The sequence below is a fragment of the Nesoenas mayeri genome (assembly GCF_963082525.1).
Source record: "Nesoenas mayeri genome assembly, chromosome: 4".
NCBI classification, from domain to species: Eukaryota; Metazoa; Chordata; class Aves; order Columbiformes; family Columbidae; genus Nesoenas; species Nesoenas mayeri.
This window is the reverse complement of record NC_137540.1, coordinates 71,804,789-71,831,045: the sequence shown is the minus strand read 5'-3', so window position 1 is coordinate 71,831,045 and position 26,257 is coordinate 71,804,789. Positions and strand designations below refer to the sequence as shown.

The 26,257-nt window shown below is 49.0% G+C and overlaps 2 protein-coding genes across 2 annotated transcripts; one reads left to right on the top strand and one right to left on the bottom strand.

The window, feature by feature from the left end:
* Positions 1-2,147: 2,147 nt before the first annotated feature.
* Positions 2,148-9,983, bottom strand: THNSL2 (threonine synthase like 2; the record flags this gene model as incomplete). Its single annotated transcript, XM_080343691.1, has 8 exons — positions 2,148-2,415; positions 2,541-2,680; positions 3,647-3,772; positions 6,475-6,623; positions 7,464-7,694; positions 8,351-8,503; positions 8,749-8,943; positions 9,716-9,983. The coding sequence occupies 8 exons, from the start codon at positions 9,981-9,983 to the stop codon at positions 2,148-2,150; spliced, it is 1,530 nt and encodes a 509-aa protein (XP_080199817.1).
* Positions 9,984-22,207: 12,224 nt separating this feature from the next.
* FABP1 (fatty acid binding protein 1) lies at positions 22,208-26,038 on the top strand (the record flags this gene model as incomplete). Its single annotated transcript, XM_080343616.1, has 4 exons — positions 22,208-22,274; positions 23,338-23,510; positions 25,370-25,462; positions 25,988-26,038. 4 exons carry the CDS (start codon positions 22,208-22,210, stop codon positions 26,036-26,038), a joined length of 384 nt encoding a protein of 127 aa, XP_080199742.1.
* Between the last annotated feature and the right edge of the window lie 219 nt (positions 26,039-26,257).

The window sequence follows — 26,257 nt, the reverse complement described above, 5'->3', positions numbered from 1 at the left end:
TAAGACAGTTGGTGTTGTTGAATCTGGAGAAGAGAAGCTCCAGGGAGACCTAATTGTGGCCTTTTTGTACTTAAAAGGGGCCGATAAGAAGGATGGGGATGGACTTTTTAGCAGGGCCTGTTGCGATAGGACATGGGCTGATGGTTTTAAACTGAAAGAGGAGAAATTCAGGCTGGACATGAGGAAGAATTTCTTTACACTGAGGGTGCTGAGACCCTGTCCCAGGTTTCCCAGAGAGGTGGTGGATGCCCCATCCCTGGAGACATCCCAGGCCAGGCTGGACGGGGCTCTGAGCAACCTGATCTGGGTGAAGATGTCCCTGCTCATGGCAGGGGTGGCACTGGATGTGATTTGAAGGTCCCTTCCAACACAAACTCTTCAATGATTCTATGATTTGGCAGGCCACAAGCCCAGCACCCCTCACCCAGTCCACCGCCGTGCTCCCCGAACAGGGTCCATGTCCAGCCCCTAACCCTCTCGCCTCCCCCTCCTGCTTCGGTCCCCACCAACAAGTTGGATTTGCAACCTCTCACTTGGATGTGGAGCTGGGTGCAATTTCAGACCTCTCCCCATTGCAGGGTGTCTTAAGCTATGATTAAGAGCTAAATTACAACCGGGCAGCCGTCCCTGGCTGAGAACCGCAAGATTTGGGGAGGCAGTTTGTTATTAAGGTGGTGGAGTCCAACTAATACAATGTGTACATCAATGAAAGGGACAGCAGAACATGGGGATCAAATGGGATCAGGGGGTTTCTCATCGACACCACCAGTGACTCGCTGCATCAGCCCCCAGCACAAAGCCATCCTTTAGGGCAAGGTTATTCTTGAGGATAAGACGGCATTGTTCCTTAAATAAGACATATTTTCTGGTTGGTTTGGCTTGTAAAAAGGGATGAATGGTAGCCTCACAAAACATAGATCTTCCCCGGACCTCACCACCATTTTCCTCTCAACTGCTCCATCCATGCAACTAGTAGAGCTGCCAGCATTAAAAATATTCAGCATCCAAGCACTGTGGGTTTTTTGCTTTATTTTCAACTAAGCTGCTTCCCTTACCCCTGTGAATTGGGATGGGGCAGCCTCAGCCCCTGTCTCGGTGGAGATATGGGTCTCTTTTCTCCTGCAGAGTTTCGGTGGGATGGAAGGAGGCGGCACAAGGGGGATCCAAGCAAAAGGCTGCCCAAGTGCCAGCAAGGCGGCTCACAGCCCAGCCCAGGTAAAGCTTCCCACTCTTCCCGCACATTCTACAACATCCCATGCCGATGCACTTCACAGAATTTACTCTACCCCGCTAAATGCCACTAAACATTCAAATTAATCCTCCCATTACGGGACTTCTTTTGATGTCAAAGGGGGAATTTTTTTTTTAATGGCAAAGGGGGATTTTTCCCCCCTGGTGTAATTATTCCTATTTTTTTCCCCCTCTTTTTAGGCACAAGAGATCCCTGCCAGATGCATGACTTGTGGAGGCAGCTCCCACATGAGGTATTTATATATTTATATGTGTATGGTGAGAACGTGGTATTGAAAGACCTGAAGTTTCGGGCTGAAGGGGAATTTCCCATTTCCTATTTGTTTCAGTGGAAGAGTCTGCAGCAGGACGAGGACCCAAAGCTGTGAAATATGGCACTGGAAAGTAACTCCTTAAAATAAACAAGTCCAGGGAAAACTATTGCTTTTTAACACTATCGCTGAACAAGTTTCAATGCCCAGGAATGACCCCTGGCACTGCTTAATTTATAGGGACGGGGAAAGCAGATCCCCTCCAGCTCTGCATAATTTTCCTGTTTAGCATGTTAGGTGCTGCTGAACATCCCAGCACGGAGCCAGAATCACTGGAAAATGCTCAGGAAGATGGTAACTGGGTAATGCTAGGAGAACTTTCTGTAACAGCATGTAATGATGAAACGGGCAGCTTTATTCAGAGTTTCAATCAGTTTTTATGAATATGTAAGGAAGAGAGGATACAATTGCAGAGCTCTTCACTGGAAACATTATGAAATATTCCACATTAATCAATGGCGAAGTGTGTTCCTGCTAATAATTCATTGCATGGAGACCGTAGGCTGCTCTCGCAGTGTAACACGGGGCTCTCCTGGGAATGGAAAATGAGCCCTGGGAGGCACTGACCAGCTGTACCCTGGTAGCTCAGGTTCGAGTGACTCCCTGCCTGGTGACCTCCCCTTGTCCTGGGGGGGCTGACTGACCCCTCTGTGTCTCCCACCGCTGTGCCGCGGCTTTGATCCGCTCCCGGAGCGCCTGTGCCCAGTCCTGCCCCTGCTCCAAGGGGATGGACCTGGTCTCCATAGACATTAAGGTGGTGATTTCAGGGGGAAGCTGGGGAGCCAGCCCAGCTCGGAGCACGGCGTCCTGAAATTTGGCTGCGGAGGCTGGAGCTAAGCAACACCGGGGCGTGCTGGAAAGGAAAAGAAAAGCAAGAAAACTTTTGATGGAAGCAAAACTCAACCTGGAGGTGCGGCAGGAGCAAAAGGAGAAGTGATGTTCCACACCCCAATGCTCCTGGACCATGTCTGTCCTTACCTATCCAGCTGTGAGTAGTGGTAGTGAGCAGCCACGGCAGAGTGGGGACACAGCAGGTAGTGGTTGTTCTCCCAGCAGCGCTGCATGGCTCGCACAATGTCCTCATCAGAAGCCGAGCACGACTGCAGGGTCTTGGAGAGCTGCAGTCCCAGGGGAAAAGGGGAGGTTTGCTCAGGACATCACCACCCCAGGCATTCCCAGCAGGGGCACCCAGCAAAGCAGTTCGAAATAGGGAGGCTGGGGGATGAGACGTGCCAGGTACAGAAAGAGAAGGCATTAGTGATGCAGCCAGGGGATGAGGCACTGATGGAAACCACCACGGGGTCAGGGCAGGAGTGAGGGGTTTCCATCCCCAGGTGCTGGGAGCGTGGGTGGAGAGGAGCCGAAACTCAGCTGCTCAGCTCCACGCTGCTATTTGCATGCTCCAAGGGAGTTTCTGAGGGCTTGTAAAATGCACCTCAGTGTCATAGTTCTTCTTTCTTTGAATGATGTATATTTAAGTACTTATTTTGCCCCTGTGCAAGCAGGAGTGCATGACAGGCAAAGGATGCACAGTAGGGGACAGCACACCTTGAGTGGGAAGAGTCAGGACTTTGCATCTGGCCCAAAGAGCCTCACAGTTCAAATGTTCGGTTTCCTCTTGTATTTCTCTCTGCTTTGTGTTTGTCTGCTTTGTGTTGCATTTATCGAAATACAGAGGCTGAATTACAGCACCAAACCCAGCAGACCCACTCCAAAGCGCCCCATCAGGTTCAAGCCAGCACACACTACGTGATGCCCTGGTGCATGGCCAATGCCAGAGCTGGAGTGGCCAAGGAAGGAGAGCTTTCATATCCTACTCAAATAATTCTAGGCATTTAAAAAAATATTTTTGCAAAGAAGAAAGAGCTTTCTTTCAAAAAACATAATTTAAAACGGTCTTTTAACATCTCTATGCACACATGTTGATATATAGCTTCTCTGGCCTCATGCTACAATTTTTGGTTGGAAAGTCTCCACTATGATATTTTATTCTGAATATGAGTCGAAAACAACTGGTGGTGGTAAATCTCCTTGCACACTTACACACCCACACACACACGGTGCCACATGCGTGAGGAACTGACCTTCCTGTGCAAATCCTCTGGCAGCTTCAGGCTTTTCGACACGCTGAATTGCTCCATCAACATTTTCGTCAGGTGGCTGTCGGAGCCTGAGAGCAGCCAGAAGATCCTCTCCATGTTGTAAGGCTCCTGGGATAACAACGCAACAGGTAAGTAGTGGAAATTCAAGTGTATATCTCGGAGGAATAGCACCCGTGTGGATTCTCTGATGTCTAATTAGGGTTGAGGTCCTATTGCCACCTTTTTTTTTTGATGGAGTCTGACATGGGCTTTGTGTCTTCTCCTTGCACACTTACATCCTAAGACAAGCCTTTGGGAACCCAGCATCCTTCAGAGCTCTGACCTGTCAGAGCAGTCTGGCAGTGACCATCAGATTAAAAGAAAACGTAATGAAAGGACAACTGATAAATCAATGGCATGACCACATCTGTACAATCACCTTGAGGAACCCAGGCTAATAACACACTATGTATTTGAGAAGCAGAAATATCCAGCTGTTTACTCAGCGTTGCAGATGCTGCTGTGAGTCACCCAGCTTCCGCGTGACTTAATGAGACACCCAGCTCCCTGCGGGGCTGGCCGATAAGCTTTATGAACATATAATGTACATATAGGGCCTGACTGGCCTGTACGGCCATGTAGCAATCGGTGTTGCAACACTGCAACTCCGTGCAAGACCATGCAGGAGGGTCCCAAACCGATCTCAGTGCTCGCTGCCTCATTCCTGCACGCTCACAAGTACCAAGAAACGTTCATCCAGGTGGTTTGTCCAAGACACCTTGTAGGGACAGACAGGAGAAGTGGCACTGACTACTGAGTCCTCATCGCATCTCCTGGGTTCCAGTGCTGGTTTTGGATAAGCTATTTGTACCTTTTAGCAGCTGACAGTATCCATGACCTTTTGTCTCTCCATCCTGTCCCACCTCAGAGAGTCATCAAGAGTTACTCAGATTTGAGTGTCCTTATTTGGGTGGCTTATGACCCCAGTCCTGTTCTTCATCTTCCCACCATCATTTCCAAGGGCCTCCAGCCTGTAATCTTCAGTCTAGTCTGGGCATAGCTTGCCCTTTGCTTTAGGCTGTCCCCTGGTTTAGGCTGTCCCCTGCTTCCTGGCCTGGCTGTCCTGAGAAGCTACATGTCATCATGTCTGGACTTCAGTGACCTGCTACCAGAGGTGCCTCCAGTACCATCCTGCTGACATCCCTTCTCCTGTCCTTCCTTCTACTGTTTCCACATCCAGACCTTAGCCTTCACCATCCATTTGTACCAGCCTTACCATTTCCACTATAGATTACTACATTGACACCAGTAAGTTGAACTGGGCTAGGACACTGGTGTGAGCACTGGCCTTGCTGCTGATTTTGCCCAGTGCCATTAGAGTTGTCCAGAAGAACACTGGGGCCCAACTCGGAGGGCAGATCATGCTGGTGACTGTTCCCAAGGAAAGTTTTGGCACATGGACGTAAGTTACGTGCTGCTTCCTGACCTCAGGGCCAGAGAACAGCTCCTGGTTGGTTTCAGGTACCACAAGGACACAGTTTCTGCTGTGATTCTCATGGAATTTCTCCTGAAATTGCAAGGCTCCTTCACACTAGACTTTCTGCTTCAAGTCCTCCGTTAGTGTCTAGCTGGAAATTTTTCTCTGCTTTGGCCTGACTGCAGTAGAGGCAACCTGAAGAGGTTGTGCACTCTCCATTCTTTAAGATTTCCAACACCTGACAGGACAAGCCCTGAGGAATCCGGGCTGACCTTGCTTTGAGCAGGTCCCAACTGGAGACCTCCTGAAGTCGCCTCCAGCATGAATGATCTGTTGAGCTGTGGAAATATCTGCATGGACGCTTCAGATGTGAGCTGAAGGATGATGTCCCACACAGCCATGGAGAAGGATACACCCATCCAGCTCCTTGGGAATCTTTGGACATCACCTCACCCAGCTGCCTTCCCTCATGACCACAAAGTCTGGCACAAGCTTAGATGTCTCAACAGACCAGTGCTACTGAAGGGACACAGGAGCCCAACTACTGCTTGAGCTCTGAGGAGCCCCACAAATTCACATCACAGGAGGAAAGTCAAGCTGCAGACCACAGCAGCCTGGTGACAGGGGCTTCTGCAAAGGATGGCAATTCCTCCAGGCTCCCAGATCCTCCCACTGTGTTTGAACAGCTTTTGGGAAATCCAGGTAGCTTAAGGCCACAGTGATACAACCCCAACTGTTTCACATTTTGGTCATTTGTTTGTAAGTAGATTCAATTGCTGTGGATCACAGGGTAGGTATGAAATGGGAGGTATTTGCTTCCAGGTGTTTTGTTTCTGCACCTTCATGACTTTTCATTTCTGAGGCCTCTGTCTGCCTGCTGAGACTTGTTTTGCTCTGAGCAAACTGCAGATGGCCATAGATGAGGCATTTCTTCTGGGCTTCCCTTCCTTCTTCTTGGTCTCTTCTCCTGCTCCTGGTGGAGCCTTTCAGGAGCACCAAAAAAGCCCTTGAGACGTGATGGGCTTTATAATTTCCTAAGTCTCACATTTTCAGAAAACACATCCCTCTCTTGCTAACTTTGCACATAATGAAACCCCAGAAACCCAGCATTTAACAATGAAGATTACTAAGTCAAGCCCTGAAAAGTGAGGAAGAAGGTGTCTGATCTATCCCAGCTCAGCAGTCTGCAGCATAAATGCTGAATATGAGTCACACCTTTTAATGCATCGCTGAAAGGCATTGCCAGCGGTAGAATTCTGCTCTCATAAACCAGGTAAAACAGAGTACAAGGAAAAAAAGTTACAAAAATATATAACATTTGGTATTCTTGCATTTTGATCAATTCATTACATACCTGAATGTCCATGGCTGATGCTAATGTAGCCTTCACACTCTCTGACACTGAGAGATCTCCATGTTGAACAGTTCTGTGAATTATGTCATTGCTGTTAACAACGGCAACAAGCCGAATTGGGAGACCCATTTTCTGGGCAATACAGCCAGCTAGGAAAAAAGTGAAAAAATATGTGTGTGCTTGATGAAGAAACATTCAAAGGAGATTTAGTAAAGAAGTCACTGTACAAGTTGATTGAGCATATAGCTCAGAAGCAGACACAAATGGCAGTCCCCAGTAGATGCTAAGAAATCTGTCTTTAATGTTTTGGTGGAGCACTAGGGATGCAATGCTCCACCTGCCATCGAACGCTGACCCTTGGGCATCTCCACATTTGAAGATGGGGACCAAGAGGTCAGGCAGCTGCCGTTCAAGCACGGGAGATGAGGCTTTTGGGCTCTTGCAGCTTATTAATGCTGCCTCAGATGGGCAGCCTGGAAATACAGTGAATGCAGTTGGGTGCATGGAATCCTTTATTGCTTTCATGAGACAGTTGTACGCCTGTTTTGGGACGGAGGCAATCAAGGACTCACATTTAGAAGGCCAGACTATGCAATTAAAAGTGGTTCTCTTGGCTGCGCACTACCATGCAAACCAGAGTAGGACCAGGAAGGACTCCACACCTCTGTTAATGTCTCACTTAGGAAATCAGAGCCACAGTATTTTCCCTCTTTCCTGGATCAAACACATTCTGTCCTCTTCTAAAGTGACCATCCTCAAGATAGCTACAGTCATCATCAGAAGGTGGTTTGGGATTTTCTGCACCTTGCATCAGTGACACCTAAATTAGTAATAACCATGCATGAGTAATAAAATATAAGTGGTTCTGAAGAAATCCTACCAGACAGTGGGTGTTTTAATAAATAACAATACCCAGCACCTGCAAAGTGCTTTCAGTCCATAGGTCACAGTGCTCTCTTCCCTATCTAACCTATCTTTTTTCCCTTCACCTGTGATATTTCCTCCTCCTCCTGTTGGCACAACAATTTCCACCACTGGCAGCGGGGTGGTATCGAGGGATGGGGCACACTGAAAGTAAGCGTAGAAGTGGTGAGCGATCTGGACCATAATCCTAGACCAATTGATCGAATTCAGGCTCATCAGATTGTATTTTCTGGCAAAATCGACATCAGCAAACAGTTCCTTGATCGGCTCATCGATTTCATCACTGTTCCCATGAGCTGGCAAAAGGAGAAAGGAAAGATTAGATCTGCCAACATCAGCACATCAGACATAAAGTATTTCTTCATCAAAAATAGGGCCAGTTTCAAGCCATGGGGTTTTCTGGGGTGTCCTGAACTATAGGAGCCAGGGGTTGAGTAGCACCACGTGGATGCCAGGTGGTTTCTATAGAAGTTGCACTTTGGGATCTTGCTTATGCCAAGAATATATATTTGCCAGGACAGGCCAAGGTGAGACCTGTTTGAGCAGAGGAGTCCATGGGACAGCTCAAGCACCCCATGGTGATCCCCACCATGAGGTTGGTGAGATGGGAGGGGATGGACCACCCATGAAGTTGAGGGGACAGAGGGAAGGGGTGACTCTCCATCCTTTTAGTGCCAAGAAATGGCGCTGAATTTGGTGCAACTAAACACCAAGCACCTGCATGGAGACAGGTCTGATTTGTGGTCAGGAGAACAGAACACCTTGAACCACTTTTCATCCAAGTGGGGACATCTGATATAGGCTCCTGTTAGCCAGATATCTGGGCACGGTGGCCATGATAGCAATGGCCCAGCTGGCTGCAGCTGCTAAAGCAGCAGCCCCCTGAGACTTTTAGGGTCACAGTTCTGTCACAGCAGGGCCATAAAGTAGACAGTGCAATGGCAATGCCAACCAGCAAAGACGTGGACGTTGTCTTCAATGACAGTGGTCATCTGAAGTTCCTGTATCTGAGTGCAGAGGCCCTTGGGCAGCAGAACGAAGATGTCCATGTTCTTCTGCCCTCTCACGCCCTCGATGGCCGAGCTCCCCGTGTCCCCTGAAGTCCCTGTTTCAAAGTGAGGAGGAGCCAAGAAAAGCAAAAAACTGATTCATCAGTCAACCTCGTATCACTGCAGAGATGCTCCGTGAGATGTTTTTGGCTAGATCTGCCACCCTGGCATCGCCCAGAGACCACTCACCCGATACCCACGAGGCAATACCACCCTTTGGCATAAGGAGGGCAGTGGAATAATGGCTCTCAAGGTAAAGACCTGCCCATAAGTTCCATCATCTACAAAGAGGCATACTCACCCACCAGAATAGTGACATGCTTCTGCTTTTTCTCCAAGAAGTACTGTAAAAACTGCCCCGTACAGGACAAGGACAGATCCTTAAATGCGTAAGTAACCCCATGCCAGAGCTCCAACACATTCAGCCCGTCCTTCAGCCTGGACAGATGGACAACATCCTTGTGCCTGAACCTGCTGAAGGCCCTGTCGATCAGGTCTAGAGGGAAAATCGTTAAAGAGACTGTTAGGTAGAGGAGTATTCTTTTTCTGAGCAACCTGTTCTAGCTGAACATGTCCCTGCTCATGGCAGGGGGGTTGGACTAGATGGTCTTTGAAGGTCCCTTCCAACCCAAACTATTCTATGATTGCTGCATCTGTGCTCTTCATGCTCCTGGGAATCTCTCTGCACAACCAAAGACTAAGTTGCTGGAGAGGTGACAGATCTCCAACAAGTTATTCTTAGTTATTAGGAGTAAAACATCACAGATTTATTATCTTCAATATCTCTATGGCAAGAGACCCCAGGGGACACCTGACACAATCGGAGCAGACTGTGTTACAATGTAAAATACAGGAAACTGGAATGTTATGAATGCGTGCTGTTTAGACAGAGGTTGCAGCTGCCCTCTGGTGGAAGTGATATCTGTTAAACGTGAAAAACATTAAAGATTTAATCTCAATGAGAGTGTGGAGCAGCAGAGAGCTGTGGCATTAGGACAGGTCTGGAGCCCATCAGAGCAGCAGTGTCCCCCAGCAGTGAGCAGGACCACAGCATCAGCCATCCCTATTGCACAGGGGACACCTTTTCCAGAAGGTAACAAGCCCCAGCAAGGTGAGAGAGAAGAAGAGAATAGAGAAAGGAGCAGGCGAGGTGCAGCGCTCCATTCTCTGGGGGCTTGTGAAGGGGTGAAGGCAGGCAGGTGCATCTGAACACCCCAAAATCCTCGCACACATCACCGCGAGCAGCTCCCTGCGTGGCTGGGGCTCACCGTTGAGCGTGTCCCGCGGGACCAGCTCGGCTGTGATGAAGAGGGAGCAGAGCTCCTTCACCAGCTCCCGGTAGGAGAGGCGGCTCCATCTCTGCAGTGTGTCCCGGTCCAGCGTGGGGATGCACTGGGGCATGAAGAGGCCCCCATCGGGCGCGTAGCCGGAGAAGAGGGCTCCCTCGAAGTCAACAGCCCCCACACCTCCCCGCGTGCTGATGTACTCCATGGGTGCTGTGGAGGCACCACAGTCACTGCTGGGACCCCCGAGCATCCCCTCACTGGGGACATCCCCACATCCCAGGCTGACTCCCCCTAAGACTTCCCATGTGGATGGGCAGAGCTCCTCAGGGTGGAAACCACTCCCTCCCAAAAGAACGCCACGGGGAGTAGGAGCAGCCGGGGCTGGGGAAGGGTGCACAGAATTGTGCACAGGGTGGAAACGCCACCTGGGATTCCTCCTGAGGTGGCTGGAGACTCCCGGCCCGTCTTCCCCCACGTCCTTCCCACCCTGCCCCGGAGACACTTCCCGGAGACACTTCCCGGCCCGAGCTAAAGCTCTGCCGGCGCAGCAGTCGTTGCAGAAGCACGTCATGTCCCCTACAGGCCGTTTGCGAAAGCTGGAGTATTAAAAATAGAATTAATAAATAAATAAAAGGCAATAAGTACGTGTTTAGAGCAGGCTGATTCTGTCCAAAGCGGTTAAACTAAGGACAGGATTTAACTCAGTGTGGGAAAGACTGAGCTAATTACCCCGGATTCATGCAAATCCCACCGAGCAGCCACCAGCGTTGCTGGGAGAGCCCCCCCCCACCTCGCCCCGATGCCGTGAACCCCCACAGCCGTTCTCACCTCGGGCGCTGGAGTTGATTGTGCAGCCCCTCTGAATGGCCACAGGACGCTTGACCCCACGCGGAGGCAACAAAGCCGCTGAGCAACTCGCCACCGCCGCTTGCAACCCGGCCGCCCTTTGCGCTTGTGCTCATGGAAAACTTCTCCCCGTTGCACGCCGCTGATGTTCCCCTCGCTGCGGTGCTGGGTCCCCTGCACCCAGCTTGGCAATTGGGAATATGTGGGGAAGAGGGAGCTGAGATGCTGCTGGTGGTGCTGAGCACTGGGGCAATGGGAAGCACAGGCTGCGGAGAAATCTGGTTAAATATTAGGAGATGATAGTTTTTTCCACGAGGCTGATCAAGCATGGGGCATAGAAATGATCAAGCATGGGGCATAGAAAGCTTGTTGTCTCCAGTATAACCACAGAAAAACTGCAAACTCAACTGGGAAAAGACTGAGCCACCTGGTTTAAGTATGAAGTTGGCTTTAAAGTTGAGATTGAACCTGCTTAAAGCAGGGTTTGGGTCAGAAATCTCCAAAAGTCCCTTTCAAACAAAATCAGTCTGTAATTCAGCTGTGCAAAGACACTGCAGCCTGCGAGGCTGGGATGTCATAACAGCTCCACCCCACTGATGGGGAAACTGAGGCACGGGAGAGAGAGGGGACTTGTGCGGGGCTGTGCAAAAAGCCTCAGCTCATCTTTGTAGGGGAGGGCTGTGCATCCCTTTCCTTACTTTTTAGTTTAATAAATAGTGTTTTTTGAATGGCGATGTCAGCTCAGGACCGGTGGCTGCGCGGAGCTGGGGTGCAGCACAGTGTGCGCTCCTGGAGCATGTGCAGGGATTTCAGCCCAGGAGGGCAAGGGGCAGAGGTACAAAGGATGGCTGATAACAGCCAGCCATGAGCAAGCAAGCCCACATCTGCAGTAGGGGACACATCACCTGCCAAGGCATCAGAGTCCAACCCACCATGTGTTGCTTCTTTTACTCTGGAGAGTAACCGGAGCCATGAGAAGAATCTCCACGGAGAGTGGTCCAGACCGTGCCCTCAGCACCAACATGAAAAACCTCTTCTACACCCAACATCCAGCTTGTTACTACGAGCTCCAGTAACAAGCTCCAGCTTGTTACTACAAGCTCCTTAGCAGGAGACAGAAGCTAAATTTCAGGCTCTGGTGCAAGAGTTGCCCCTGATGGTGTTGCTCAAGGTTGAACAGGGCAGCAGTAGCAGAGCAAGAAGCAAACAGCAGCTTTTTAATAATATATCTGAGTTTATCCAGTAGGCCAGAGCAGTGTTAATAGTCTCTATTTTCTGACCACCTCTAGGAACTTCTACGGATCTAATTATCTACAATTATATCAATTATATCACCCAACCAGCCTGCATCTTCCCACTGTAAGGAGATCTCTGCTCATCATGTTCCAAAGATGAACTATGAGCCACCCAAACCCACTGTAGCCCCAGGTTCCTCCTTGTACCTGCAGCCACCAGCTCCTCATGGCACATAGGGGTGCTGACCCCAGAATGGGGGTTCGTCCCCATCCCAAAGTGGCATCCAAGTCCTTTCACAAGGCGTTGGAAAAACAGCGAGCAGGGATGGACCTTGTTCTTCAGGAACTGCTGATGGTTAAATCAATGGTGAAGCTTTTGCAGGGCCATCCCTAGAGTCACCAAAACCCTCCAGGGTCACCTGGCGAGCTGAGGCGAGCGGACGATGTCCCCGAAACGGAGCTTTAGCTCCGTTTCGGGGACATCGTCCGCTCGCCTCAGCTTAGAATCATAGAATCATGATCCCCAACATACAGGGCAAATCCCACCTTGACAAAGTGGTGTAAAGAGATGATGTTCTCAGTCCCATGTGGTTTTAATGCCCTGTGTATTTTTTGGAAGGTAAATGACCCTTTAATACCCAGCTGGGTTAGTTATTAGTCCCTTCCTCATCTACCAGCTCTGAAAGGGTTTCTTCCCCATTGCGATCTGGTGGTAGTTGACATAAAAAAATTCAAGAAGCATTTCTGAAGAAATAGTGAAGTAATAGAAATAAATAAAATACTGAAAGCTGTGGGATATATGCTTCATCTCCTCTACTCTAACCTCTCCCATGACAACATGTCGAGCTAAATTCAGGATTTCCCATCCTTGCAGCAATCTCTGCCCATGCAGAGGTATACACTTTGGCCCAAATTTAGGCCAGAATGAGGAAAGGATCAAATCCCTGGGAAAAGCTGCACAAGCTGATATTAAATTATTACACTGGTAATAAAAGCCATCACCAATGTGCATCTGAGCATCTCCACAAGGGACACCTGGCACATCCCAATGGGACCTTACCTACTCCCAGCACCATGGGACTTGATGCCTCTGGGCATTTACTCACTGTACATCTAATACTTTCAATGTGTGCATGAGCTGTGTGAGATAACTGCAGTGATTCATCTAAAAAAGATCTTTTATTGTTCAAGTGCTTACAGTGAGATCAATGAGCCCTTCAGCATCACATCCCTCTGGGGTGCATGCAAGAACTCTGCAAGAAAACGGGTTATACTAGGACATTTGCTGCTCTGTGTTCACAGACAGAAATATCAACAAGGGTGTTGCCACAGGTTTATCCATGTCCTGGGCCTCTCGGCAGTGATAGCCCTCACTAATGAGATCATAGGTTAATGCTGTGGTGGCAGGGATGGCTCCTGTGGCAGCCACAGGTGAGTGCAGAGCACAGGGGAAACACTAGGGACATGCATCAGGAACACAGTGCCATTTATTTTCCCATACCCAGCCTTGCCATTTCCATGCACTGATGTTTAGAGCACTATTTTTTGGTGTTATTTTGAATTTTAAAAGAAAGGAGGGGAACAGCATGCCCATGCTGCTGCACACCAGCCCACCAGGGCTTACCCACTGCAGCAACAGATCAAGAGTTGGAAAACATAACAGGTTTTCATTAACCCAGTCTTGCCTCCGTATTCCTGCCAGGATTTGCATTTCCACTTTGGACTTTGCCTGTTCTGAGCAGTTCATGCCCTTTGGACTCACCTGTCAGGAATCAGCTGTATTTGCAAACCCCAGATAAGGCAGCTGTCAGACTTCTACAACTTTGTTGGTTTTTTTCCCTCTGCAACAGCTTTCATCCCTCCAGACACAATTTCCTCAGCCTCTCCACCTACCAAAAGCATCCCAAAGTGTGCTGAGGACCAAGGAAGCAGAAGAGCACATACAGCAGTGAGAAACCAGGTTTTTTTCCTTCACAAGTTCCCCCAAAATTTCAGATCTCGCCCTAGAGTGCTGCAGCACCTGAAGGAAATCACTGCAACACCCTCAGCTTTGTGTTTGCTGAGCAGCTTTCTGTCCTCTCCACCAATGGGCCCCTCTGTATGTTTCAAGAACAAGCAAGGTGTTGAGTTTGGGCCCCCTTTTGATAACCCCAGCAGAGCATCCCCAGGTCCAGGAGCACTGGGGACCAGGGGCTCTGCTAGAGCCACCAGAGCTGGGGTTGTTCAGCCTGGAGATGAGAAGCTCTGAGGAGACCTTATTGTGGCCTTTCCATACTTAAAAGGGGCCAATAAAAAAGACAGAGACAGACCTTTTAGCAGGGCCTGTTGCGATAGGACAAGAGGTGATCATTTTAAACTAAGGGAGGGGAGATTCAGGTTAGACATGAAGAAGAAATTTTTGATGCTGAGGGTGGTGAAACAGTGACCCAGGTTGCCCAGAGAGGTGGTGGATGAACCATCCATGGAGACATCCCAGGACAGGCTGGACGGGGCTCTGAGCAACCTGATCTGGGTGAAGATGTCCCTGCTCATGGCAGGGGTGGCACTGGATGAGCTCTGAAGATCCTTTTCAACCCAAACTATAATTCTATGATCCTATGTCACTAGATGGCAGCAATGCCTCACATCCATGGAACAGATGCACAACCCCAGCCTCGGGGCAGCCTTGTCCTGCTTTCACACAGCCTTTCCCACCCTCTCACAGGTTCCTCCGTGTTTTGGGCCATGTGCACTCAGCCACCCCACTGGGATTTCAAGCAACAGCCAGGAAACACCTCTCCAAAGAGCCCCATTCTGGAGCTGAGGAAGAGGAGGCAGGGGCAGTGTCCTGCAGTAGGATGGCAGGCTACCAAGGTGGGTGGCCTGAGCCAATGCAAGGGCTTGTTGAGGGAGAAAAGAGGTTGTTCACGTTCACCCCATCTTCTCCCTGAGGTCCATCCTGAGGTTTCATCAGCATTCTTCCAGCCTGGTCCCTCCTCCCTGGAGGGTTTCTGGATCCCCTCGAAAGATTCAGAATGGGGCACGTGGAAAGACCCCAACTCGCAACCAGGACCAGAATGCTCCAAATTTAATAGAAAAGCATCACATAAGCCTGACCAGCATGAAAATCTCCCCGTATCTCCCAGTCCTGTCCCTGTCCATGACCTGGCCAGTGTCTGCAAACCATACACAAACAAAAGCTTTCAGATCGATGAGTGACCCAAGTAACTCCAGGCAGGTCCAGTAAGTGGGTGACAAGGATGTTTGGGGTTTTTCAATGTCATTTACTACTCTGTACAGAGTAGTCCCAGTGGAAAGCCTGTTATGTTGTCTGAGAAAAAATATCCAAGGCTGTCGCTGGGAGTGAATGAAGAAGTTGTGTGTCCCCTTCCCTTCTCATGTGCAGAAGCATGAGCTTTCACAGAGAAAATGGGAGTTTCCAGGTAAAAACTGTGAATTTTTGGCCAGAAATCAAACTGTTATTTCAGTTCTGCCTTTCTCAGAGGTAGATCCATTACTTGGTGAGGTTTGGGGACCCAGAGCAGGAAGGCCATCAGGGAAGTTTGCAGAGAGAGTCTGCAGCTGCATAGGCAAATGCACACCCAGAATAATTTGTTCAAGTCTCTTGTCAAGGAGCTGTTAGGCAGAAATGAAGCTGTCCCTTTGTTACAGCAAATGTGGCTCTTTTATCCTCTTTCTAAGTCTGATATAGGTCGTCAGTATCTCAGCTGACATGAAGTAGGACTTCCACATGGGACAACACCCCTTCTCACCTACAAATGTGCACACACACACACTTTTCCACCTCCACCTCTGGTGATTTTGCAGGGCAAGAAGCTGCCAGCACTCTGCCCCTTTCCCCATAGGCGGGTGCAATGCTCTTTCCTTACTGTGAGGTGTTTCACAAGGTCATGGACACCTGTGTTGTAGTTTGGGTCTTGTAGACCAAAGTGCAAGACCTACTCATAAAGGCAGAGGAGAAAGAGATCACGAGGATGGGATTGTGCAACGCTGGCTCCCATGGTGGGACGCTGAAGATGCTGTAATGTGGAAAAGCTTGTGCAATCTGGTGCTAGTATGTCAAAGTTTACATTAAGCCACAGGGACAAATTTTATCTCAAAATCTGCAGTCCCAAAGAATATGGGGTCTATGACCACCCACTAGGGACTCGACAAGGAAGATGCTGTGGTGGCTGAGCAGTTACAGCACGTTTGCTTTATCAGCTTCTCCAGGTGACTTTGGAAAGCCACTCAGTCTCTGTGCTGCATTATGTGCAAAACAGGAATACCTGTGCTCAGGGAGATGATTTGTAGCAAATATGGCAGCATCACGAAGCAGGACATGTTCAGTGGCAACCCTGGACTTTGTCCACAGCTCTGGCCTTGCTGGCACCATGGTCGTTTCCCATGGAGCAGCTCCCTGGCTGTGAACCTGGTGAAAACTCGGGTGCTCTCAGACCTCCTGAAATCTCTCTGCCCTCCTCGCAGCAGCATTTTACCTCAGCACTCAGCCTCTGGTCGGTACATCGCTCCTGTGTCATTGTTTTCCCCAGTCAAGGAGCACCATCTGCTAGGGAAGGTCTCTGGGGATTTTGTTTGGACTTTCCTTAAATTAAATGCAAACTGTGGTTACATATTTGGCTCAGAGAGAGACAGGAACAGTGGTCTTTGGCACAGCGCATCTGCACATTAACTCTGGAGCTGTCAAGCTACCAGGGTGATCCCAGAGTGTGAGGCTCTGCTAGATGTCATGGGTGTAGGACACCAAGTCAATTGCTTTGACAACGATATTACCATGATAAGATGATAAGAAGCCATTTCAGGACACAAGACGTTTATATCGTGCACATGTGTGGTGAGATGCACATCAGGACTCATGTGCAAATAGCAGGGCATGCAGATGCACAGGCTTCTCCTCTTTCCTGTGTAGGCCTGACAAGTTCTTCTTGACTAATTAGCTGCAACCCACTGTGAGCAGTCACTAAGTGAGCCGCTGTGCTTGATAAATCACGACTGAGGAGAGCTCAGGCCAGCTGGAGAGGTGAGCACAGGCCCAGAGTGACAGCCATGTGTCCCTTCAGAACTGAAGATCATCTGACAACCTGTAGACACTTGGAGGATGCTGCTCCTTGCATCCCAACATGCACATCTCCCTGTGGTCAGATGAAGCTTTGCTTATCCCGACTCAGGGGCTCTTCATGCCCCTGGATCAGGTGCAGACATCTGCACTGCAGATGTGTGGTGGGGTGAGATGAAACACATCTGCACTGGTTAACCATTTGTTGGTTCTCTTTTGGCTCTTCCAGATCTTCCTCACTCAAGAACATTAACTGCTAATGGTTCCATTTCTTTCCCAACTTCTTTCTCTGCCCTGGCACAAACTAGCTCCATAACTAATGGGCACTGTTTTCAGTCCATAACGTGGGTGGTGGGTTGAAGGACAGCCTCATCCCACCACAGGCCAAGCCGCAAGGGGAATACCTGCCCTCTGAGGGCATGAGCAGGGGTCCATGTGCCCAGAGAGAGGTCACAGCACAGCGCTGAAGATGTTTGAGGTAAGAGAGGGCAGTATGAGTGTCACAGCTAGCAGCTTTGGTCCTGCTGTAAGGCAAGACCCCAAAGCCAAAGGCCAGCTCTTCTGCAAGCTCTATTCCTCAGGTGATCATTGGCAAGCAAACCAAGATAGCAACAGGTCTCTTCCTACAAGGAAATAACTGTCTTGACACTGGATAAGCAATACTGAGCCTTTACTCCCTTTGGGACCTTTGTGATAAGATGACATGGGTTGAGGGCTGCCCTTCGCTGAATTTCAGCCTTAATGGAAAGATTTATCAAGTGGCAGTGTTCTGTACAAGCTGCCGCTTTTGGAAGTCTTATCGAGGCTCTGATAATGGCATATCTAATCTAAACCAATATGAACCGGCGCTTGCATGTCTACAGCTTGGAAGTTACAGCTTGGAGGCAGCCAACCCCCAGCGGACTGCCACAGACATTTTGAAAAGAGAAGAAGCTGGGAAAGGTGCTTTATTTAATCCCAGTGCTGTCTTGGCAACGCAGCACGATGAAAAGTTGGTGGAAACTAAGAGGGAGAGAAAGTTAATGGAAGCAGCAGTATCTTTTCCCATCCCATCCAACCTTTTGAAGCAATGCAGCCATGTGGCCTGCGGAAGAAACCTTTGTTCCTCAAGGTTAAAAATAATCAGAACAAAGATGTGAAAACTGGGCAGTGAACCAGGTTCCCGGGTACAAGCACGGGAGAAAAAGGGATGATCCAAGTAATAATATGAGTTGAGGCAGAGGGAAAGCCATATGGGGATTTGTGATTGGCAAGCTTGTGATCAAGGTTTTCAAAAAGTGACTAGGGCTTTTGGGGTCTCACACTGCACCTGCATTGGAGAAATCCATGACTGAATCAGCAAGAGACCTGGCTTGTAGCCTTTCCTGCTGTAGAGTACAGTTCCAGCTTCCCAAAGCACTGAGGTGAAACCAAAGGCCTCACAAAGCCTGAGGAGTCACTGGTGGGATAGATAAAAAGAGTAAGAGAAGAGGCAGAGGCACATGAAGACATTCCCAGACCTCCACAGGGCTGCCAGGTACCCCATCCCGGGCTACAGCAAAGTGCCTCTCTCCACACAGAGCTCCAGCTGTAAAGTCCTTTGCAGAGCTCAGAGCTTAAATCGAAGTTTTGGTTCAAACTGGAGGAAGCAAAGCAGGCTGAACATGAGCCAGCAGTGTGCCCAGGTGGCCAAAAAGGCCAACAGCATCCTGGCTTGTATCAGGAATAGTGTGGCCAGCAGGACTAGGGCAGTGATCGTCTCCCTGTACACAGCACTGGTGAGACCAAACCTTGAATCCTGTGTTCAGTTTTGGGCCTCTCATGACAATAAAGACATGGAGGTGCTGGAGGGAGTTCAGAGAAGGACAACGAAGCTGGTGAGTGGTCTGGAGCACAAGTGTGATGAAGAGTGGCTCAGGGAACTGGGGCTGTTCAGCCTGGAGAAAAGGAGGCTGAGGAGAGACCTTATTGCTGTCTACAGCTACCTGAAAGGAGGTTGGAGCATGGAGGGTGTTGGTCTCTTCTCCCAAGTGGTAAGTGATAGGATGAGAGGAAATGGCCTCGAGTTGTGCCAGGAGAGGCTTAGATTGGATATTAGGAAAAAATCATTCACAAAAAAGGTTGTCGGACATTGGAACAGTCTGTCCAGGGAAGTGGTGGAGTCATCATCCCTGGAGGTGTTGAAAAGATGTATAGATGAGATTCTTAGGGGCACAGTTTAGTGACAGTATTAGGTTAATAATCAATGATCTTGAGGGTCTCTTCCAACCAAAATGTTTCTATGATTCTGTGATTTTCACTGCAGGAGCCCCGAGACTCAAAATCCTGTTCCCCATCACAACATCCAACTTGTCAAGAAGCAGTGCACTTAGGAGGAGGATTTCCAGTGTCCTGGCAGACACTGAGTGAAAGTGTTTAGTTAATGGGAGCCAGGACGGGGCACCCCAGGCAAGGGGATTATTTTTGGTTATAGCAGTTGTTATAACCGAAGGCACCAGCCACAGATTGCCCTTTGGGAGGTTTGGACACCTCTTCTTTGAGAGGTGGGTGGTGCAGCCCCAGGATGGTACCCAGAGAGCCAGAGAGGTGGCTTTTGAGATTTGAGTAAGGCCATGGCTGAGCTGCTCTGCTGTTGGTGATGTTCTTGCTTTGAGCAGGAGGTTGAAACAGAGACCTTCAGAGGTCACTTCCAACTGTTTTTTCACTGATTCATCACCTTGGGACACAAGATACTTCCATGGCTAGTAGGGAGCTGAGAAGTTTTGCATATCCATATCTTTGACTCAGGTGCAAAAAGCAGAAATGGGACACTTGTGTCCTTTTTTCTGACAAGCTTCTAAGATCCTACACTTTATTTTCAAAGCAACTTAAACATGGAAGTACCTGCTGTCTTCCCACAAGCTATAGCCTCCTTGATGATTTTTGAAAATGACCTATGCCTTTTCTCTTTCTACAAACCAGGTCCAGTTTTTATGGTATGGATTTAGTTTTACTCAAATGGTCAGCTGACTCAGTCTTTTGTTCATGCAGTCAGGTGTATTTTTTTGGCCCTGGAAAGTTAAAGTGATGTCATGTTTTAAAAGGCCCTGTATTCTGATGGGGAGATGTACAAGGATTCTGAACTTTGCTATTGAGATTAAGTTTATCTCACCTGCTGTTTGCCCAGCAGGCATGGCTAGATAATAATTACCCTGGATAAATTTAATTCAGTAACTGGGGCTGGGGTTACCTGAGAAAGGTCTGTCCCCACTGACATAGTGACCACCCCCTATCGGTACCCCTCATGTGGAAATGGGTGGGAGTGGGCATCTGCACCAGCAGCAGGATATAGAGTCATATAATCATAGAATCATTTTGCTTGGAAAAGATCCTCAAGATCATCAAGTCCATCCACCTCCAGGGATGGTGACTCATCCACTTCCTGGGCAGCCTGTTCCAATGCCTCACAACCCTTTCCAGGAAGAAATTTTTCCTAATATCCAATCTAACATGGTAAAACGTGGCCAGTCTGAGGGTGCATCTCACTTTAAAAATCAATGAAAACTGCAATTTCAGGAAGGTCCGGTTGATGACAGTGGGGAAAATGGGCCATGCAGAGCAGGACCTTTCCTGTGGTGACCACTCCACAAGGCATCAGGATCGCTGGGCTCCAAAAAGAGTCGGATGATAAAACAATATTCAGGTGTTTTTACAAGTCTTTCCTCCTTATGCAATATGAGGGGACGTGAATTGCCTGCAGGAGCAGCCAGAGATCCAGGGCATGGCTGCATGGGAGACACACATGTGGTCCCAGGTGGCCCATGGCCAGAGGACATTACCTGGCAGGACTCAGGGAGCTACCAGCTCCATCTGCTGCCAGGACATGGCTGGAGGGGTCAGTCACCACTGTCCCCATGAAGAAGACACTGAAAAGAGACGTGTGGCAGCACAGCCCTGCGTGACCCCAAGGTCACACCCAGAGCAGGGGAAAAAATGAAATGCAGTTCCTAAGGTGACATCATTCGTGTTGGGAAGCCCAGGATAAAAGGGAAAAAAGCTGAGAAGCTGTTTGGAGAAATTGCTGGATCCACCCCACCATGAGTGCTCCCTGAACCTGCCCAGAGGGATGATCTGATCTCCCCCATGAGTGCCGCCCCAGCCAACTTCATCTGCAGAGGTTTTCCCTCTCCTGCCTCATCAGGCAGACTCTGCCTGTACTAATTAACCAGAAATTGAGGCTGAATCTGGCCCAGGCAGCATCACTGTGCTCCATGGCAGAGCAGAGAGTGGACGCAAGTGGCTGTAAAGGGCTCTGGCAGCATCTCCAAGTTGGAAAGAGACAGATTATGATGCTATGAGAAGGTAGAATGGAAGAATTGCAAAGAGGAGAAGTCATGTGAGAGAAAAGGGGGAAAATCCCTGAGCTGGTGACTTTGGGAAGGAGGTGGAATTCATTCGGGCAGAGGATGGATGCTCAGATGCCGAGCACCAACGCAGGCCACTCGGCCAAGGGGACCACAATGGGAGAGGAGCCTGGACCTGAGTCCTGCCTTGGAGTGAGAAATTTGAGTCGGCTTGGAGGCTGCTGATGTAGCATTTGGGAGAAATGCAGCTCCAAGGGCTGGGATGCTCCTTCGGTGGATGAGTGACTGTGGTTCCCCTGGGGAATGGAAAGGAAAGGGGGTTTTCAGTGGTGGCTCCTGGCTGTAGCCTGGGTTGATCACTAGCATCACTGGTCCATCTCTCCACACAAAATCCTTTTCTGGAGGCAAGGCCATAGTGATAAAGTCTGAAGTAAACCACAGCCTTCAGCATGGGCCAGTTCAATCCCAGGTGACGGTGATGATTTGGGCTCTACTGCTACACCAAAACCCACTGTTACAGAGGACCAAGAGGTACCTGGAGTCACAAGCAAGTCCAGCTAGTGTGCAGCCACTATTCTTCATGCTCATGCTCACGACCCAGCGTGCACACATCAACCAGGAGAAACATCCCCACTGTCATCTCCAGAGGAGACCACAATCTTCCAGCACTTTCTCCTCTTCCAGATGAGCACTTCCAGACTGATTAGATGATTTGGCTTGTTCCTCTGATAATAATCTCTTTGTACTATTTTTTAATAACTTCTTTATGGATGCCACGTTGCTACCTCCATAAAATGGGTTTATGGGATTTTCCCTGCCCCCGCGTTGTCCGTAAAATGCAAAGCAATTTGTCACTGACCATTGCCCAGTTTTATGTTAATGTTTGAACACAGCCATAAAATTACATCATCTTACCTCTGACCAGCCTTTAGGGCAAAAGGACCTTATAAAACCAAGCTCTGCTCACCATCAAGGCACCTTCTCTTGTGTTGGGAGCACAGAGAGCCTTTCCATCATGAGCTTCACTGGAAAATACCAACTCCAGTCCCAGGAAAATTTTGAGCCTTTTATGAAAGCCCTTGGTAAGTGCCTGGATGTGCTGCTTTGCCTCTGCAGATCCCACTGGCATTTGGGAGTCCAAATGTGTTGATGATGTAGATCAAAAGCTTCTCTCAGAATTCCTGTTTCTATCTGTCATCTTGCAATTGTTGGTTTGGGGTTTGGTTTGGTTTTTTTTTAATGCATGAGCATGGAGTTGTGATCTCAGAAGAGAAAGCATCTCTCTGGCTGGTGGCTGGAGGTCAGGAGATGCTGGGTGACATTTTGTGGCTTGCAGAAAAATGGTCCCAGCAGTCTCTGCAGCCACGGGCCAGCACAGCAAAGTGTAGCAGACACATGACAAGCCAGTGGGACCTTGGTGGCTTAGGACAGCTGCAGATCTGCTCCATCGGGCTGTGAAATTTGAGGGTGAGCAGGACATCGCTCAGCCCACAGTGCTGCTGCTCAGCAATGCTGCAAAGCCCCAGATTCCACCATTCGTCAGAAAAATAGTGGAGGTTGTTTAAATGCTTAATGGTGAATGTGGCTAGCTGAATTTCCAACAGTGTCCATGACATGGATCATGTTCCTGCAGGGATTCAGGAGGCTTTGCACCCCTTCTGCACAGTTATGTGCCAGATGTGCTTTACCTGTCAGAGCAGCTTCAGGCTTTGGGAGAAGAGTCTAATGAACTGGTTCTTAGGGACCCTGATTCTCATTTAAAAAACTCACTTGATTCTGTCATTCTGCCTCAATTTATTCCATTTTCTCTGCTTGTCTCCCAGCAAAGAAAGTAAAACAGGATTTTTTCTTTCCATGTGATAATTACCCAGGGAGGTAGCTGTTCTGCTCCCAGCCAGGTGGGTGAGACAAGAGAGATGTTTCGTTCCCCCACAAAACTCAGGCTGACAGCATTTGTTATTCTTCCTCCCCAGTAGACTCAGGGCCTTGTGGTCCTTAGGAAACCATCATCACCGCAAGGTTTTCCACACTGGAATAGAAATCCTCACAGTTGTGGGTCCCCAAGTCCCGCCACATTCATTTGGCAGCAGGAATCTGCTCGCTGATGGCTCCAAGATACACCTAATATCTCTTGTTCCTGGACAGGGCTTCCCGATGAACAGATCCAGAAGGGAAAAGACCTCAAGAGCATCACGGAAATAGTGCAGGATGGGCAACATTTCAAGGTTACCGTGACCACTGGCTCCAAAGTAATTCACAACGAGTTCACCGTCGGGCAGGAGTACGATATGGAGTTGATGACAGGAGAGAAGGCCAGGGTGAGTGACCAGCTCCTCTTCTGCCAGGGCTACAGGGGCTCAGGGACATTAAGTTTCCTTTCCAGACATTCCCTCTGCACTTGAGCCAAAGGGAATTACCAGACCACGGGTGTTAAAGCTGACACAGGACAAAGACCTGGATAATCCCCCAGCCCAGTTCTGTCTCTCCCAGTTTGCACACATAATTGAATATAACGGGAAGGGGTTAATCGCTGTAACCAAGCCCGCAGATGTGACACTCACTGCCCTGCTCCCTGCGGGTCCTCAGCAAGGCTCCTAGGGGCACATTTCAGAAAATGACACTGCGTTTCAGAGCCACCTTCCTGAGAAACTCAGAGCCCAAGTCTCTGAAGTTCGCACCTCCCCTCTTCACTTTTACAAAACACCATGCAAGCTCCCCAGCCAGCACTTCTGCCAACAAAGCCGTGCATTCCTAAAGCTATTTTAATGGCCAGTTTGGAAAAGGGGAATAGAGATGCTTTGGTAAATCCTTCTGACAGCAAAAAGTCTGAGAGATGTGGGTTGGAAAAGGGTTGAATTTCTGTGGTGTTGCAACACGAAGCATACCCCCACTTTCATTTTGTTGACTTAAAGGTGGTGCAGGAAGGTCAGCTAATGAATTATAAAACAATAAATTATTTTTAAGTCCCAGAAGTTGTTTGCTTCTCTGCTAGCCTTTTCCACTGCTTCAGTTTACACCAGGTGAGATGATTCGGCAAGGTGAGGATTTATCACCCTTGAAACTGGGTCAGCTCCCGTTCCTGGATATTAGTTTCCAATGGTTCATAAAATGTCAAGACAGCACTACTGGCAAATATTGCCTCTCACCTTCAAGAGAAGATGATATTATAGGGACTTTTGAAAGGAGGAGCTATGATCACCAAAGAAATGCCCCCGTGAGTCAGGCTCTGGTAGCTGTACTGACTGTATCATGGTTTCCAGCATCACCAATATCCCTTGTGCAAAAAACTAGGGGAAAACAGCTATTAGAAAAGCTTCACCCTCTATAAATCAGCAACTCAAGGGCAGACAAATGTGTCTTACAGCTGGGCAGACAGATGAACAGAAACATTTTTTGCTGAGTTATTTATTTGAGCCATTTCAATGATCAGTGATAGCTGCCCTGAGGGTGTCAGTGCTGTCTGTTCCCTTTTTAGATGTGCAGGTCCTTAGAGGTTCAGAGACTCAGCAGGTGTGCCTGTGCCCCTGAGAGCTTTCCAGCCATGACTGTATTTCTGAAATCTCCCTTAATCATCTCCCACCTTGACAGCGACTCCTCCCAGCCCCACGCCATTGCCTACCTCCCCATCAGCCCAAACCAAGAGAGGCTGCTGCTGCAATGTGCACTGGGTGGGTGGTGGAGAGGAGACAATCTGGCATGCTCAGCAGTCCCCTCCTTGGAGGCATGCGGGTCGTCTTGGTCTTGGTGCTGCATGAGGAGTTGCCCCAAGGAGCAGCTGGGCTGCACGGAGGCACAAGAACTGTCAGGGTGAAAAGCTGTCCATCTTCTCCCCCAAAACTCATGTTGGTGTGATGCTGAGGATCCCTGCTCTGGCATCTAACACTGCAAGGAGCCATGAGGGATTCTTTGGTTGGAGGGGAGACAGGTAGGTATGGCATCAAAACCGCACCACTGTAGAGCCCCAAGTGAACATCCACACCCTTGCTGTGCTGTAGTCACCACCAGCACAACCCTCTTTCCAACTCCTCCCGGGAAACCTCTGAGGAAGCAGTGTGCTCCAAACAGCTTGCAGAGGGGACAGTTGCAGCTGAGTACAGAAGGCGAAGGACAAAACGCAGGAGGTGATGTGGTCTGCAGTGATAACATGAATGTCTCTGTCTCATCCCCTCTCTACCAGGCTCTTGTTCAGATGGAAGGTGACAACAAACTGATTGGAACCGCGAAAGGGGTGCGATCTGTCACCGAACTCAACGGCGACACCATCGTCAATGTAAGTGTCAAAGAGGGGAGCAATGGCTGGAATAACGTTGTCTACAGCTACCTACAGGGTTCTGGCCCTACAAAGCCTGCTGAGATGCTGGGTACCTCAGAGAGATACTGGAGACACGCATGTACTTGCACTTGGCCCCTGCAGCCAAAGCTGGTCAGTGGGCAGGCACCAAAGGCAGTTCTTCCTTATAGTCTGACCCAAAAAGCATTCTTTGAAACCCCAGTAGGCATTTCTGATCAAAGTTTCATGCAATGAAGGCATGTTCTCACCCAACCAGATATACATGTTTGTGGTTGGGCCTGGCACTTTCACAGAGAGGTGCAGCAGACTAATCCCAGCTGAGCAATGTCAGATTATCCTTATCTGATTTGAGGCATTCATGATGAAATCTAGAGCTTTAATAAATCACTTTATAGGAGATAGACTGGGGATCAGTCCTGTTACGTTTTGCAAGACCAGATCCTTTCCAAGTAGAGTTTGGAGCCAAGCGCCGTGAAAACCTAACGTTTTCCATTTGTTTTTCAGACCATGACCTTAGGAGACATCACCTGCAAGAGAATCAGCAAGAGAATCTAGAGACCCTGAGCATGCCCATCATTTTACTGTGTTAAATGTGTTAATTAAAGTATTAAAGGCCTTTTCATTATTATCATCGGCATCTTTGCTGTTGCTATAAAGAGGTGTGAGTCTCCAAAACCCACACAAGCTCACATAGAAATTGGGCAACAGGCCCTTTCCTTACAAACATATGCAAGTCACCACAAGGTAACTGGCAGGGCTGAAGCATGGGGAGGT